Source organism: Agrilus planipennis, unplaced genomic scaffold (assembly GCF_000699045.2).
Source record: "Agrilus planipennis isolate EAB-ADULT unplaced genomic scaffold, Apla_2.0 scaffold192, whole genome shotgun sequence".
NCBI lineage: Eukaryota > Metazoa > Arthropoda > Insecta > Coleoptera > Buprestidae > Agrilus > Agrilus planipennis.
In genome coordinates, this window is record NW_020442435.1 from 439,805 (window position 1) to 454,971 (window position 15,167).

The 15,167-nt window shown below is 31.9% G+C and overlaps 3 protein-coding genes and 3 long non-coding RNA genes across 10 annotated transcripts in view; 4 read left to right on the forward strand and 2 right to left on the reverse strand.

Moving 5' to 3' along the window:
* LOC108738734 overlaps positions 1-7,260 on the forward strand; it is an 18,045-nt gene extending 10,785 nt beyond the window's left edge. The window contains exon 4 of the long non-coding RNA XR_001938029.1: positions 7,179-7,260. This is a non-coding gene — a long non-coding RNA (uncharacterized LOC108738734). The remainder of the gene's footprint in view (positions 1-7,178) is intronic.
* Positions 1-15,167, forward strand: part of LOC108738731 — a 469,009-nt gene that overhangs the window by 439,172 nt on the left and 14,670 nt on the right. The gene's annotated exons all lie outside the window — the stretch shown is intronic.
* On the reverse strand, positions 2,770-7,390 carry LOC108738732. Its single transcript, XM_018472291.1, has 2 exons — positions 7,068-7,390; positions 2,770-6,943 (listed from the first exon to the last, which is right to left on the reverse strand). Exons 1-2 carry the CDS (start codon positions 7,368-7,370, stop codon positions 2,930-2,932), a joined length of 4,317 nt encoding a protein of 1,438 aa, XP_018327793.1. The 5' UTR covers positions 7,371-7,390; the 3' UTR covers positions 2,770-2,929.
* LOC108738736 (proteasome subunit alpha type-2) lies at positions 7,727-8,788 on the forward strand. The gene is made up of 4 exons (XM_018472294.1): positions 7,727-7,892; positions 7,949-8,025; positions 8,079-8,490; positions 8,547-8,788. Exons 1-4 carry the CDS (start codon positions 7,849-7,851, stop codon positions 8,719-8,721), a joined length of 708 nt encoding a protein of 235 aa, XP_018327796.1. The 5' UTR covers positions 7,727-7,848; the 3' UTR covers positions 8,722-8,788.
* Positions 8,821-13,656, reverse strand: LOC108738735 (CTP synthase). Of its 2 annotated transcripts, XM_018472292.2 has the most exons (10): positions 13,642-13,656; positions 13,067-13,576; positions 12,520-12,690; positions 12,244-12,461; positions 11,233-11,397; positions 10,373-10,752; positions 9,846-10,150; positions 9,677-9,784; positions 9,357-9,563; positions 8,821-9,280 (listed from the first exon to the last, which is right to left on the reverse strand). In XM_018472292.2, the coding sequence occupies exons 2-10, from the start codon at positions 13,245-13,247 to the stop codon at positions 9,186-9,188; spliced, it is 1,830 nt and encodes a 609-aa protein (XP_018327794.1). In that variant the 5' UTR covers positions 13,248-13,576; positions 13,642-13,656; the 3' UTR covers positions 8,821-9,185. The 2 variants fall into 2 exon arrangements, with proteins under 2 accessions (XP_018327794.1, XP_018327795.1); XM_018472293.2 differs by lacking the exon at positions 13,642-13,656 and having other exon boundaries at positions 8,821-9,277; positions 13,067-13,315.
* On the forward strand, positions 13,667-14,443 carry LOC108738737. The gene is made up of 2 exons (XR_001938030.1): positions 13,667-13,759; positions 13,907-14,443. It is a non-coding gene; the product is annotated as an uncharacterized LOC108738737 (long non-coding RNA).

A 15,167-nucleotide genomic window follows, 5' to 3' on the forward strand; every position in this document is an offset into this window, starting at 1 on the left:
CCTATTGCATCTAATTAACACCCTCCAAAGCTTACTACTTATTTTAGAAACAACCTACCGCTACTGAGTTTTGAAAACCGCCGAGATTCAAAACGCTTCTATGACCTTGGAGAGAGCGTGTGATATCACTGTTGTTACTGCGAAATTTTTCACACTTTCTTATATATTATTAACCCTTTAGAGTATTTAAAATTATATTTTTTTAAATAATAAGTTAAAAATACACGAGCGCTTGTTTTTCATTTGGCTTTGCATTTCATTCTTTCTCATTTTAATACAAACTAGAAATGTGTTGTAATAAAAAAGTTCTGCATTTTTTAATTAACACATTGCTGTCCATTTAAAATTGAATTGCTTACTAAAGCAAATATTCACGAATATCATCTTTTTTAATTTAGTCAAATTAAACATCCATTTTTACCACAAAATTCTACATATTGTTTTCACTATACAAATCATATTATTTACATTCAAAATGGTTTCATTGTTAATTGTGTTAAACTAACGAACGCTCGTGTTATTGCTGCAGTTTTCTTATGTAGTTTTCGAACTTTTTTTTAATTCACTCAAAAAAAATATCACATTTCTTGTCAATTTCAAAATCTCACAAACAAAGCACAAGCTTTGAAAGCATCACATAATACATTTCAATTTAGAAACAAAAAGTGAAAGATAAAAACGCACATGTACCTTTCGTTTACCTTAAAAGTGGACGAGGACAAGATGTATGACTATCATTATTAAATTTGTGAGCCCTATAAATTAATCGGAAGTTCCTGCGAAAGGACAAGTCGCTAAAGTGAATTTCTGATCCTGTCTATCGCAAATCAATTAAGGACTAACTGGAGCAGTCTCTTGCCGCATATCCGACATCACTAATAGCAACTAATGTATTTGATAGGAGTCATAATCAAATTTGACCGGCACACGTTATTATGATTACATTAACATTACATAAGTTACATGCATATACGCAGGTACCTACCGGTAAATCTATACAGCATCAATAATCCTTCAAGCGTATTTGACACAACACAAATTAATAACTATTTGAATGCAATTATTACAAAGTGTTTAAGTTTAATGGTCATTTCGAAAATATTCTTCATGCAGACTTTAACCTTATTTTGAGTTACCTAAGACTATCTATATACTAAATCCACGACTTCAAATTTGTAAATTTTTCTCTTCAAAACCCGCAGGGTGTTTCTTTTTATTTGAATTTAGTTATTTGTCCTATGTACCATTTTTACTTATTCAAAATCTATTTAAACCATAAACATGGAACCTTTTTGTATGTTAGTCTATTATTCATGCCTAATAGACCAAGAGGTGACTGCGAAAATGCCTGCATATGTTTTTACATTATATTAGAGGGTGGTGTTACCGGCGAATGATGAGAATATCGTGGATAGAGAGTCTAAAAAGTATCATCACTAATAAAGGATAGAAAATACTTTAGTTGCCAAACAATAAACGTAAACTAATAGCCAGTAAGACCCTAGCTACCAAACATAGGAATAAGATCCTCAGGGGAAAAAAATTATTTATGTTTTATTAATTTATTTTTTCTTTTTAATATTATATACCATTAAATTATACCTGTTAAAGTATCATTAATTTAGTCGCTCATCGTACAGCGAACCGTTTCGGTTTCTATCATTTATTAGTTGATCATATTTAGGATTAAATTACTGCTCCTACCTCTAGTCTTCTTGCTTGGAGCTTTATGTTTCATTCGTATCTTTGTCTATTGCATCTATCTTTTCAGAATACAAAATCTCTTTAATAAGCTAATGTTTTTAGCAGTCGCCTCTCGGACTATAAGTTTCCATTATCAATTTCTGTTTTATAGAAAATAAAGGAGTAATTTTTCTAGTATTGTATTTTATTCTGTAATTTTATCAATACTAATGCTCGTCATCATCATCATAAGTTCGTCAGTCTTACGACTGGTTGGTTCCTATTATAGATAATCTTCGCANACTTATACTGGTAACAGTTCCACATGAAAACTGCTCTAACCGTTGACTATTGCTCCGAGTTAGAGAAATCATCATCATAAGGTTGTTAGTCCTAAAACTGGTTGGACACCCACCTCCAGTCCTTCATATCCTGAGCCAATTTTCGCATTTCCCTCATCATCATCATCATAACGTCATCAGTCCTAAGACTGGTTGGACACGTACCTCCTGTCTTTCCTATCCTGAGCTAAACTTCGCATTTCCCTAAAACCAGTACATTTCACATCCTTAACTATTTGCGGACAGTAATCTGATCTAGGTCTACCTTTACTCCTCTTAACTCCTGTTTCTGCCTCTTATATTTCACTGACTGGCCCTTCATGCCTGAGAGGATGTCCTACTAACCTATCTCGCCTATTTCTTATTGACTTCTATATTGTCCTCTGTTCATCTATTCTTTCTAATACCCCTTTATTTCTAACGTTCTCTATCTACGATATCCTCATCATTCGTCTGTAACACCACATTTCGAACGCTTTTAACCTTTTCTTTTGCGCCGCGCCCACCGTCCATGTTTCGCAACCGTATAACGGCTGGCTCCAAACATATACCTTTAACAATCTTTTTTGAATCTCTAAAGTACCTGTTCGCGAGCATAGAAGTGACTTCATTTTAATTCACACCAAAAATATGCAAAATTGTCGCCCGCTTTTTTATCTTCGTATTTTTTACTATTCCTTTTTCTACAAAATTTTTGTCCATATACTATCCTTCACTTTTTATTTCTTTCATTTAAACACCAGTACACGGTAATTAACAAATGTTTATTAAAATTAGTTGTAATATTTAAAGTACAGTTATAATTAACAAACTAGACAATCACCAAACAATAAACCTTAAAAATAATAAATAATACATACATCAATGAAATACATTTGACTACAAAGGTAAAGAATATATAAAAGTTAAACTTTTTTCGGGGGTCTTCCTCTTCGTTTTCTTACAACTGGAGCTTCAATTCCTTTTTTGGAATTGTTTCCTTCCTTCTTCTTTTGTGGCCCAGAAATCGTTAAACCATTTAAATCTGTTACGACATCGTTTAATTCAGTCATCAAATTTTTACGAACATTATTTTTCATATCATCAATATTGTCAATCTCTTCGACGTTTGGTTTCGCAGAACTTTTTAATCGGTTCGTTAACAATTTTGTCCTAGATCGCAAGCCAAATTCGCCTTTTGTATCAGCATTTTTTAATGAAGAAGGTGTTGCATAGGCATTTGGACTCATTTGAATTATATCACTAGTATTTTCTATTTTCACTTCGTCGGGCACTCTGGCCAAATTTCGTTTTTTAGACGTGGTCTTCGGTGGTGACATGTAAACTTTAATTTTAGGTATCACAGGTGTTTTTGAAAACGTTGTAAATATGCTGTTAACTTCAAATTCAATTCTGTCAGGTTTCTTTGTCTCTTTTTCGTCTTGTTCTCCTAAGTCGAATTTTATGGCTTTTACTACACGAGCAGGAGGTGTTATTAGTCTAGGACTTACAGTTCCAGAAACATTTATTTTTGTTTGTTTATCTTCCGGAGTTTTCTGAAGAGATTTAGAGTCAGTTACGTTATTTATCTCCTTATTATTTACTTTCAATAAATCTAATTGTAAGTTTTCTTTATTGTCCTCAACGTCCATCTCAATAAAGCAATGTTGCATAACCGCTTCATTTTGTATATAAACGTTTCGTAGTTCGTTTTCGCGAAGATGATCTAAAAGTTTCGCATTTACTTTGCGAGCACTCGATGTGTTGTTGACTTTCATTAAAAAATATCCAAAATCCAGTAATAAGGAGCAGAATGATTCCCAATAAAAACTAATGAAATCAGGAAGCAGTTCACAGTCAAGAAATGTGTTTAACTTTTTTTTTAAAACAGTCTCCCTCGTTTTCAATCTTTTGTAGAATAAACAGGCCCCTTCGAAAAACTCTTGGGCTGTATTTAAGTAGTTTTTGTGATAGTTCAAAAGTGCATACAAATGCAACGTTTTCAACGTGATATTGTGATACTCGAAGTTGTTGCAGTAAACGCAATCGCAGCTGCCCTTGTGGTCTATAAAGTTGGGCATTTTGAAGCTCTTTTTTAAAAAATCAGGAGAACCACCTGTATTAGTTAAACATTTGACAGTTGAAGGGGCATCCCGAAACTCTAATAGGGGAGGAACTACAAGCACATTCTCTTCAGGCTTCTTGTAATCTTTTACCATATCTGAAGCTACTTTTAAATCATTATTATTATTATTATTATTAGAGCGTTTATTTAAGAGACACAAGATGTATGAAAGACCTTCCAATTTAACCGAGCAATCGTCATGTCGAACACTGTGCAAGTCGGCATGAGATAAAAGGACTAAAAATTCAGCCGATACCAAAGGAAGTAGAAGTTTCTGGGCTAAAATGGCAGCATCCCGACAATAACATCTAACTTCCCTTGGCAATAGCAGCCACTTATAAGTAGTCCCCATTGTTCTAGTCAATTCAAAATATAAATGAAGTCCAATTGGGTTGTGGTTTTTCTCTTTTAAATATGAAGTAATCAAGTGTAAATGCTGATGTAACATTGACACAGGGGTAATGTCATGCCCTTCAATATCATATTTACAGGGTAATAACATTAGCTGAAATTTCAGCAGGTTGAATTTTATATTAACCGTCGGATTAATAGTATCAACGACCTTTGATAATTCTTTATCAGCCTTTTGAAAGTCTAGCAAAGCGTTTTTCACATAATTACGCTTTAAATAAATCCTACTACGTTGAATATAAAACATCAGGACCAATTCTGAGTTTATGTCAGTTTTGGCAATTATTTTATTTGCTTCATCTAGAAGTTTGTTACTGAGTGAAACAGACATCTCATCAGCAGCTTCCAAAATCGAATTTATGCATTTCAATTTGAGTTCTGCGTTATTCACAACTTCTGCAATTCTTAAATTTACAACCCAACTTTGTATTGCAAAACTATTGTAACTGTTTAATCGATAATGTTCGGCAATCAGAAACAGAAGTTCGGAAACCTTATATTTCTCGATAATAGATTTGTTGTCATGGTTTAAACGGGTAATAATTCCTTTTAATTTTTCAAGTGCCTGATCTAAGTAATTCATGATTTTTTTAACTGCGTCAATGTTCAAATTTGAATACGCTGAGACCATATCGCATTCGTCGTTAGGATTTGGGGGCAATTCGTGGGGTTGTAGAGGTATTTTAGGGGCGGAGACCGTATTATTCATTTCATCACACTGATTATATCTCAATTTATTCAAATTAAAATCGTATTGTAAAACGTACATGTTGGCAAGACATATTTCGGCTTCAAAATCGATAATATATTTGGGATCATTTAATTCTTTTTGGAAATCGTCAAAAATTTCTGTGAAAATTAGATAGAAATCATCGTGTACTGAAGTATTACAATCGCCCCAAACTTTCACCAAAACTTTAGCACACGTGATGCTATCACATACAAGTTTTAATCGTTTCAGTGCCATCATCATAGGTTTCTTACTTGGCCAAAGCATCTTATAGTGTTCGAGCTCTTTAGTTAACAATAATTCGGAATTAGAAGCGTTTAATAGGTAGGCATATTCTTTTTTACATTCCAAAGCTGAAACGGTTGTTGTTTCCTGAATTTTTTCAATCCTACTCCCCATGTCAGCATCCTTAGAGATCGTCTTTATATGCACCCACTGAGAAAATACGCTTTTACTTCTCGCCTCCGAGCATTTTAGGGCATTTAAAGCAGTATATGTTAAGGCGTCTTCATATCTTTTATTTTCTATGCAAGTCTCAGTCAATCCACTCAAAGCTTGACTCATAATATCCCTTGAAATAACTTCTTCTGAGGCTTCTAAAGTTAAAGTTTTCTCAAGGAACAATTCCCAAAAGATTAAACACTGATTAAGTTTCTTTTCATACAAATTAACGCCAATATTATAAACTAGAGCTCCCATTTCTATCCAAGAATTTCTCCACTTGTTGCACTGTTGCTTTTTGAGTCTTGCAATAAGTTCACAGCCATACTTTAAGTATTTTTGAATTGTTTGCAATGTTTCAGCTGCTATTAAGACGTTTTTAGAGATGGAAAATTTAGTCAAGTATCCAAGCTTTAATAACAATGTTACTGAAGTAAAAATGTCTGTACAAACGAGGCAACTATCACAAGACTTGCAGTCTTTATCTTTGTTTGCTACTTCTTTACTCACCACAAGCAATAAACTGGCAAAACTTTTTAAAAATCTCTCAGATAATAACTCTGTTTTGTCAGATGTGATACGATTAATGACAAGTTTCAAAATGTTTGCAACTATATGACACATTTCTTCAGAGCAGCAATAGTTTCTTAAGAATTGTTGATGAAATTCACAAATTCTGCTGGTCATATTGTTATCCATCAATATAATCTTACTCAATAAAACTAGCAATGTGCTAAATTTTAAAACTTCTTTGTCAGATTCCTTTTTAACAGAATTTACAATCCTTTTTATGCATTCTGCTAATATAAATGAATCTTCATGACAATTCAAGTTCTCTGTCAATGGTTTAAGTGTTTTTAAGAGCAAATGTAGAAGTCCTGTTGTAGGAATACTGTTTTCTTTACCATCAACTAAATTTAATAATGATAAATACATTTTTAACCTCTCAGCAGCTGGAAGTCCACTTAAAGATCTAAAATATACTGAAACTTTAGTCTCAAACAACTGATCCAGTGGAATAATTTTCTGGTACATTTTCAAAGCTAGTATGCACCATGTAACTGCCTCTTTAGCAGTTGTTTTATCAGAATACTTTTTGGACATCTTGGCAATTACATTGTGGACTATATCACACACTGATTTGTACAACAAATGATATTTAAGACTAACACAGTTGTCCCAGAATTGAGGCAACAAGATCTCTTCTAAATGTGTTGCATTAATTGCTTTGTTCTGAAATACAAATTAACAGTATATTATAATTATACTTCATTGGAGCATATCAGCTTAATGCTGCTACTACCATTATGAGTATACAGACAAACTAATAATAGAGTGTAAGATATACAGAACTTACATTTTGTAGTAAAAATTTCACAATGTGATAAACTGATCGATAGTACTTGTCCCATTGGTTTTCATTTAAGTAACAAATATTTTGCAAACAATACTGTACGATTTTTAACAGCATTTCAGAATCAACACTTTTCTCCTTTCCATTGTTAGTGCAGAGGGAACAGCAACATATCAAAATTTTCACACAAAAATCGTCACTGCAGCACAAGGTATCTTTTAAGTTTAGAATAGTAAGAGTATTCTTTAAATCGTTATTTGAAATTGCTAAAAGAACTTCTTTTTGGACTTTCTTTCCATCACTCATTTTTAAAAGTATAATTTAGTCTAAAACACTGTCCGTAAACGTTTGTCGATTGCTATTATGATTAGTATAATTGATACAAATAAATACAAAGTAGTCAATTTATTTTTATCTTTCCTTTAAATTTGATTTAAATGATTTAAAAGTCTTAATTTTAAACAAGTTTATACTAGGTTAACTGTCAAATTTTTAACGATTGTTTTAAACATTGATAGTAGATACAATTTCTGCTGAGCATAGTGATCTCTCATCTATGATACTTATTTCCTTTTGTCTTTATCTATGGTGATGTCAACCCACTGTGTACCTCCATGGAAATGCAAAGAACTCAAATTCTATGACACTTTGTGTATCTATTATCTATGATGACAATTACAAGTAATCTATAGCTAATTGGCTTATAGCTGTTTGAAATTCCAAATATTATTTGCAAAAAAAATACAGTTTAATTAAAAATAGTTCTTCCTAAAACAACATTATAATGGCTTCAAGTGAAAGATACAGTTTTTCTCTTACTACTTTCAGGTAATTATTTTTATTTTTTTGCAAATCATTTACTATTAACCTCAAAATTTTTGTAGTCCTTCGGGAAAGTTGGTACAAATTGAATATGCATTAGCTGCTGTGGCTGCAGGAGCTCCTTCAGTTGGAATTAAAGGTAATTCACCAGGTAATACATATATCAAAACATTTAATAATTGTTCTATGCAGCATCAAATGGGGTAGTAATAGCAACCGAAAACAAACACAAGTCCATTCTATATGAAGAACATAGTGTCAGTAAAGTTGAAATGGTGACAAATCATATTGGAATGGTGTATTCTGGAATGGGTCCTGATTACAGACTACTTATTAAACAAGCTCGCAAAATGGCTCAACAATATTATTTAGTATATCATGAACCCATTCCTACTGCACAACTGGTACAACGTGTAGCTGCTGTTATGCAAGAGTATACCCAGTCTGGAGGGGTGAGACCTTTTGGAGTCTCATTACTTATCTGTGGATGGGACAACAACAGGCCCTATTTGTTTCAATGTGATCCTTCAGGAGCTTATTTTGCCTGGAAGGCAACTGCTATGGGAAAGAACTTTGTGAATGGAAAAACCTTTTTGGAAAAAAGGTAATGTATTTCCCTATTTTATTGTTAATATAGAGCGTATTTATTTGCTTTAACAGATATGGTGAAGAATTGGAATTGGATGATGCAGTTCACACAGCCATTTTAACACTCAAAGAAAGTTTCGAAGGGCAGATGACTGCTGACAATATAGAAGTTGGTATCTGCGATGCTAATGGTTTTAGGCGTCTTGATCCTTCCCATGTTAAGGATTACTTGGCAAATATTCCTTAAGTTAATATGTTTTTTAATTATTATAATTAAGGCAGTTATATCAATAAAAAACATTTTTATAACATAATTACGATTAACAATATAAAAAAACGTCTGTTCTAACTTTTTCTCTTTATTTAATGTGAAACATCAAAAGGACAAGATTATCAGAAGAAATTATTAGAAAAAAAATTATAATTATAAATAAAAACCAAGTAGTAGTTATGCTCAGCGTTAACTTTTAAACTTACATTTAGGAGTACATATAAAAATAAGGAACTGGTTCTTTATCATTTTCTTGATATTAGAAATCTAGAAAGGTAAATTTTTGGACTTTCTCCTTATATGTTAAGCCTGATCTTGTAGATATCGATTTTGTCTATTTCAATGGCAAAGAGGTCCCCAATTTTACAATTGAGAGTACAGAAAATGACATTGAATTAAATAAGAATGTTGAAAGCACCGTTTGGTACTTGTAAAAGTGGTCAGATATTACTAGAACTGCTACATGCTCCACTATCCCACTCTTCTATGTTTGTCTCGGGGATATTTGCATTTTTTTCTAAGCATTCTTCATCTTCTATGAAATACAAAATAAATTAATATAGCGTCTTTAATTTGTAGTTTTCTGTATTGCATTAAAAAGGTTTTGTTACCTGAATCTGATTGTTGCATTGGTGAATATTTACATCCCCTAGCCAAATATGACTTCAGTTTATCTTTTGATGCTAATATGAGCCCTAAAAATGGAGGAGAAGGAGCCATAGGTCTGGATAAATATTCTGGATGAAATTGTGTGGCTATATAATAGGGATGTCGTTCTAACTCCAATATTTCCATTCTTTCAGCAGTTTCATCCACAGCTGTATACATATCATTATAAAATATAAAACAAATTTTATAAATATTTTTCTTGCAAATCATTCTAACTAAATATTTACTGCTGTAATTTGAATAGACCATTTTTATAACTTACCTACGAATTTCATGCATTCTTTCTCTATAGGCGTCACGTACTTTGGATTAACTTCGTATCTGTGTCGATGTCGTTCTTCAATTTTATCTTTTTTACCATATAAACGACCTGGTCAAAAGAGGAAAAATGATGCTAAAAAAAGTAAAACTTAAAAAAATAATCTACTCACGGATTTTGCTATTTCTTGATGCCTCCGTGAATACTGTCGTCCTTTTTCCAAGCCTCATGGTCCCTCCCTTGTCTCCACTGTTATGCTCAGGCATATCAATTATTACAGGATGAGAAGTCTCTGGATTGCATTCAGTCGTGTGAGCTTCTTCGAGTTTCAAGACATTTCTTGCATATTCAATTACTGCCGTTTGAAATCCTAAACAAATTCCTAATAAGGGTTTGTTGTTTTCACGACACCATTTATTTGCCTCGATTTTTCCTTCGATGCCCCTTTTACCAAAACCACCTGGTATAATCACCCCTCTACAGTAAATAATAAATATATTTAAAAAGTGAAAATTACACGTCAAATTAAATGCACCAATAATATAATTCTTTTTTAAATTTGATATTTCGTTTTAACTTTAACACGGTTTCACATTAAGGCTTTATATTGGATGTGGTTACAAGAGTAATTTACAATAAAAATTTGAAACTCGAGCAAATTCACCGTAATAAGTTATAACAGAGTTAGTAAATACTAACTCGCTTTGACACAATTCAGACCAGGCATTATGATAAGCAACAGGATCGTCTTTGAGCATGCCCTCCTCCAAGTTGGTTGCCTCTATGAACACAACTTTCACGTGAAAACCCACAGCATTTGCTGCATGTTGTAGCGCTTTTGTAATAGATGTGTAGGAGTCTTCGAGCCTGGTGTATTTGCCCACGAGAGCTATCCGCACCCCGTCTCTTAAATGGTCCATTCGGTTAGCTAAATCCACCCATCGTTTCATGAACTTTCGGGCAGGCACCATAAGGTTCATTCCCAATTTGAGACGCTCATTTAAAAACTCGACGACCCCATTTGATTCCATTACAATTGGCACTTTATAAATTGAGCTCAAATCGGGAATACATATTACCTGCATAATTCATTAAATCAATTATGAAAAAAATTACCGGATTGAAAATATCTAGAAAACATATTCAGTAGGTAGATATTATTTGGGCCGATGAAGTATGTACTGAGTTAGCTAGGGGAACTGTCTAGCCATTTAATCAAAATGAAGAACATTAAGTTCTTGGTTAGCAATTTATCGAAATTACCGGCTGTGGATAGCGATGTCGAACTTACAGGTTCTCATCAGAAAACCATTAGCTTCGATAAACTACTAACCAAACCGAAGCCATTGGTAGTATTAACAGCTACTTTGGCAATTGTGTTCTACAGGCAGGTAGATAGACAAGGAAATTTCATTGTAAAACGTTTCGTTTTATCTTTTTATGGTATAAAACCTTAACAACGTATTGATTCTAATTTCATTATAGAATGGAAAACAAAAAACGTTACGTTTTCAATTTTTGGTTTAAAAAATAAATTGTGAAAAAAAAAGAACACTCACCTGCGCAGGCGCAACATGACAAAAATTGGAAATTTTTTCTTTTACTTCATGGCCAATAGGTTTTTCTGACCGGCAAACTATAAAGTCGGGAGACAACCCTAAACCCCTAAGTTCTCTTACAGAAGCTTGAGTTGGTTTGGTTTTTGGCTCCCCTGTTGATTTTGGCTATAAAAAGTTGCCGTTATTATTATGTGATATTAATTAATTAAAATGAACGAATGTCTCATAAAGTCCCAGGCAATTTACAAATTAACATAACATTTCTTAAACTTAATATTATTATCTGATTTAAATTATATTAGTAGATTTAAAATTCGATTTCATGTAGCACAGTTAGAACCTCAGGATCAGTAACAGCATGTAACCATTACAGATATTCCTGCTAATTTTAGTATTTCATGTTTGACAAGTTTCTTACAATGGTGTCTACTTCTCAAACTGGATCTACAACGAAGCTTGCACGCAAATGTATTAAACTATTCCTACGTCCTATGATATGCTGTTAATTATTTCTGTATCCTATGATATGTTGATAAGAACTAATAAGTTGGAAGTCGGGAATCACATCAGGTGGTTTTCATACTGTTGACATGCTACTGGCCAAGAACTTAACGAAACGTACTATGCTTGACGTTAAGGTAGCGTTAGTGAGTACTGATGTTCAGAATAAACTCTTTGGAATTGGCAGATCTAAGAAAATCTGTAAATGACTACCTTTACGCGACGCTAAATATCGAAACATAAATATTAGGTCTTAACACGACTTGAAAGGTAATAGACTCTATGTGTTTACACGTAATAAAAATAACAGTGATGAAGATTTATCAATAATCCTCTTGTGAAACCCAAAGCAAATATTTTACTTAAATGGTATTTTATTAAAAATATCTCACCAAGTGCCTACCAAACATTCTAGGTATTTCACATCAAATTTTTAATCATTGCAACTATGTAAAAATCATACACTAACAACAGTACAACATATAAGAGAAGTATTATGATTTTGTTTACCTGTGGTACAAGTGAGACATGTGCCAAACAAAAGTTTTCACGTTTCGCTCTAAATTGAAACTGTCGAAAAGCCTCTACAAAAGCCATACTCTCTATATCACCTATTGTTCCACCTAATTCTACTATGCAAACTTGGGGTACTTTGCCAGTTTCTGAAACAGGCACTTGGGCCACTCGTTCTACCCATTCTTGAATAGCATCTGTTATATGTGGAACCACTAAAATATTTTTTAAACATTAATAATTCTTGGTAAAAGCCGAAAAAGCTATATATACCTTGCACAGTTTTTCCTAAATAATCGCCCCTTCTCTCTCGATCAATTACTTGTTGATATATTTTTCCTGTTGTTATATTATTGTCTTTGTGAAGTGTAATGTTTAAAAATCGCTCGTAGTTGCCTAAATCTAAGTCTACTTCACCACCATCATCCAAAACATATACTTCACCTAATAAAACTTATCAGTGTAAATGTCCAATATGATTTAAAAAAAATTATTAAACAATGAGTTCAATAATAAATAAAACAAGAACAATATTATCACATTCCTTAACAATTTACAAACGAATACAAAAAACAAATAAACAAAAAATGCAATCGTTTTCTTTTATAATTGTAAACATTCCATTAAAGGCAATTTCCAATTAACAAGCTTAATAAGTGTCAAACAATGAATACTTAATTATGTAGTTATTTAAACAAAACCACAGCAACTAAGGCATGCTTTATGCCTAGTAGAGGTTATTTTAACATATGAAACTTATTAAATAACTACAAACATTATACTGCACAGTACAAAATTCAATATTTGAGTATTTACTCACCGTGTTCGTAGGGTGAAAATGTCCCCGCATCTAAATTAATGTAAGGGTCAATTTTAATCGAAGTTACTTCAATACCGCAACATTTTAAAATTGTGCCAAAACTGCTAGCAATGACACCTTTACCAACACCACTAATAACACCACCAGTTACTAGTATATACTTTACATTAGACATTTTCATGGATTTTAATTTACTTTTGAAGCGACTTACTACTGTCTGAATTGTTTAACGTGAAGAGGTTAAGTACATGCGGTACATGCAAACTAATCTACGCCCTAGAATAGGTAAAGTCTTGCGCTCTTATCTATGGATAGACAAGATCTATGGCCTCTCTTGTCTGTGATCTATGGTATTGCTTCAAAACATGTCATTATTTATATTATTACCTTTTTACATTATTGTCTACATAATAATTTAAGCGAAAATACTTGTTTTTATCCAGTTTTTTCAAGTTTTTTGAAGCACTGGGGCGTTTGGGAAAAGTAGTGCTTATTTCCGTAAAAAACAACCTATAAAAATGGACAACTTCAATATTCAATATACACTGCACTACAACACATCAGAAATTCGTTACCGAAATTATTAAATCTGTAGTTAAATGCTTCATATGCAACCGCATTTAGTCTCCCAATAATGTGACTGCCATATTTTATTACTGATTTGCAGCACTAGAAGTTGTTTTTGTATCTGAAGTAAGTAAAAACATAAATCAACTACTGAGACTTAAATGGGTGATGTGGGTATAAATGTATATATAATCATTTTTTCAAGAATGATTTCAATGGTTTTTGTGAAATTGGGTATATTGTTTTTGAGGGGTGATAATATGCTAAACATAGTTTTCAGGTAATACTTGGAGGTTATATTAAACTATTAGAGAGATCGTTTTAACTGGGCATTTGCAACTTGATATATGCTCTATATATCCATGTTGCATATAAACTTATGAGGAATGCCCACTAACTTATTACATATTCATTTATGATTGGATACAACTCTAAATCTACAAAACATAAAAGAAGGAAACATGCTGTAAAAACTGTACCTTCTTATAGTACTTACTTTCTACACCACATCCGGAATATGTTAATTCTTATCATATCTTTTTTTAAAGTTGGGGAATACCCTATTATTTTTTATGGACTTTTACTAATATCAAGATAAAAAAAAGTTAACTTGTTTATCGTTATAAATGATAAGGAAATTAACAATTTTGTTTTCGTTTTAGTAATTAAAAAAATAAATGAATTAGGAGAAAAGGTATTATTCAAAAAAATAGTTTTAAATGATTTTACATTAAACTATTTTAAGATAACATTAACAATGCCCGCCTAAGATCTATTTTATTAATAAACGTTAATAATTTGAGCGAAATAGATAGGAAGTTTCATTTGTGATGTGTTTGTATATGAAAAGTGATCTAAGAACGTAAAAAAATACCATCTTCCTTAATTTTTACAGTAACTGTTTTGTGAAATTTGTTTTTGTTACAAACAAGTTTCAAATTTTTTTCCATTTTTATAGTCTGACCCGTTAAGTTTATTGTGGGTCTACCGAAACACCAAAATGTATGCACCTATATTCTCATACACCGTATTTTGCAGTTAATTAAGGTAAAATTTCACCATCTAAAATTTCAGTTTTTCTAGCTGTTAGAAGTACTTTGTTAGCTAAAAATATCTGGTAAGAATTAATTTATTTTTGAATAATATTAGAATGTAATAAAATTGCTAAGGGACGTCAATTGAAAAGTACAAAACAAAAAAACAAAACAAAGACCCTAAAAGATAATTAATAAAGGTTTGGTTTTGTATGGTTTTTAAGATTTTTTAAACACTTAAAATTTTTGATTTGTTTGAAGGAAAAAATATTTACTTTTTTGAATTATATAAATTTTTATTGTTTTATTTCTTTATATTATCACTTTGAATGTTTAATTTTTTACTTCCTGCTTTTTAGAGCGCCTTAATAACAAACACTATTAATATATTTATTTTTTACTTAATTTTATTTGGAAAATGAATTGTTCCTCTAACGATATGGAATTATCAAAATATACTAAAGTTGTTACAAGGCATCAGTGAAAAGAATTTTTAAGTT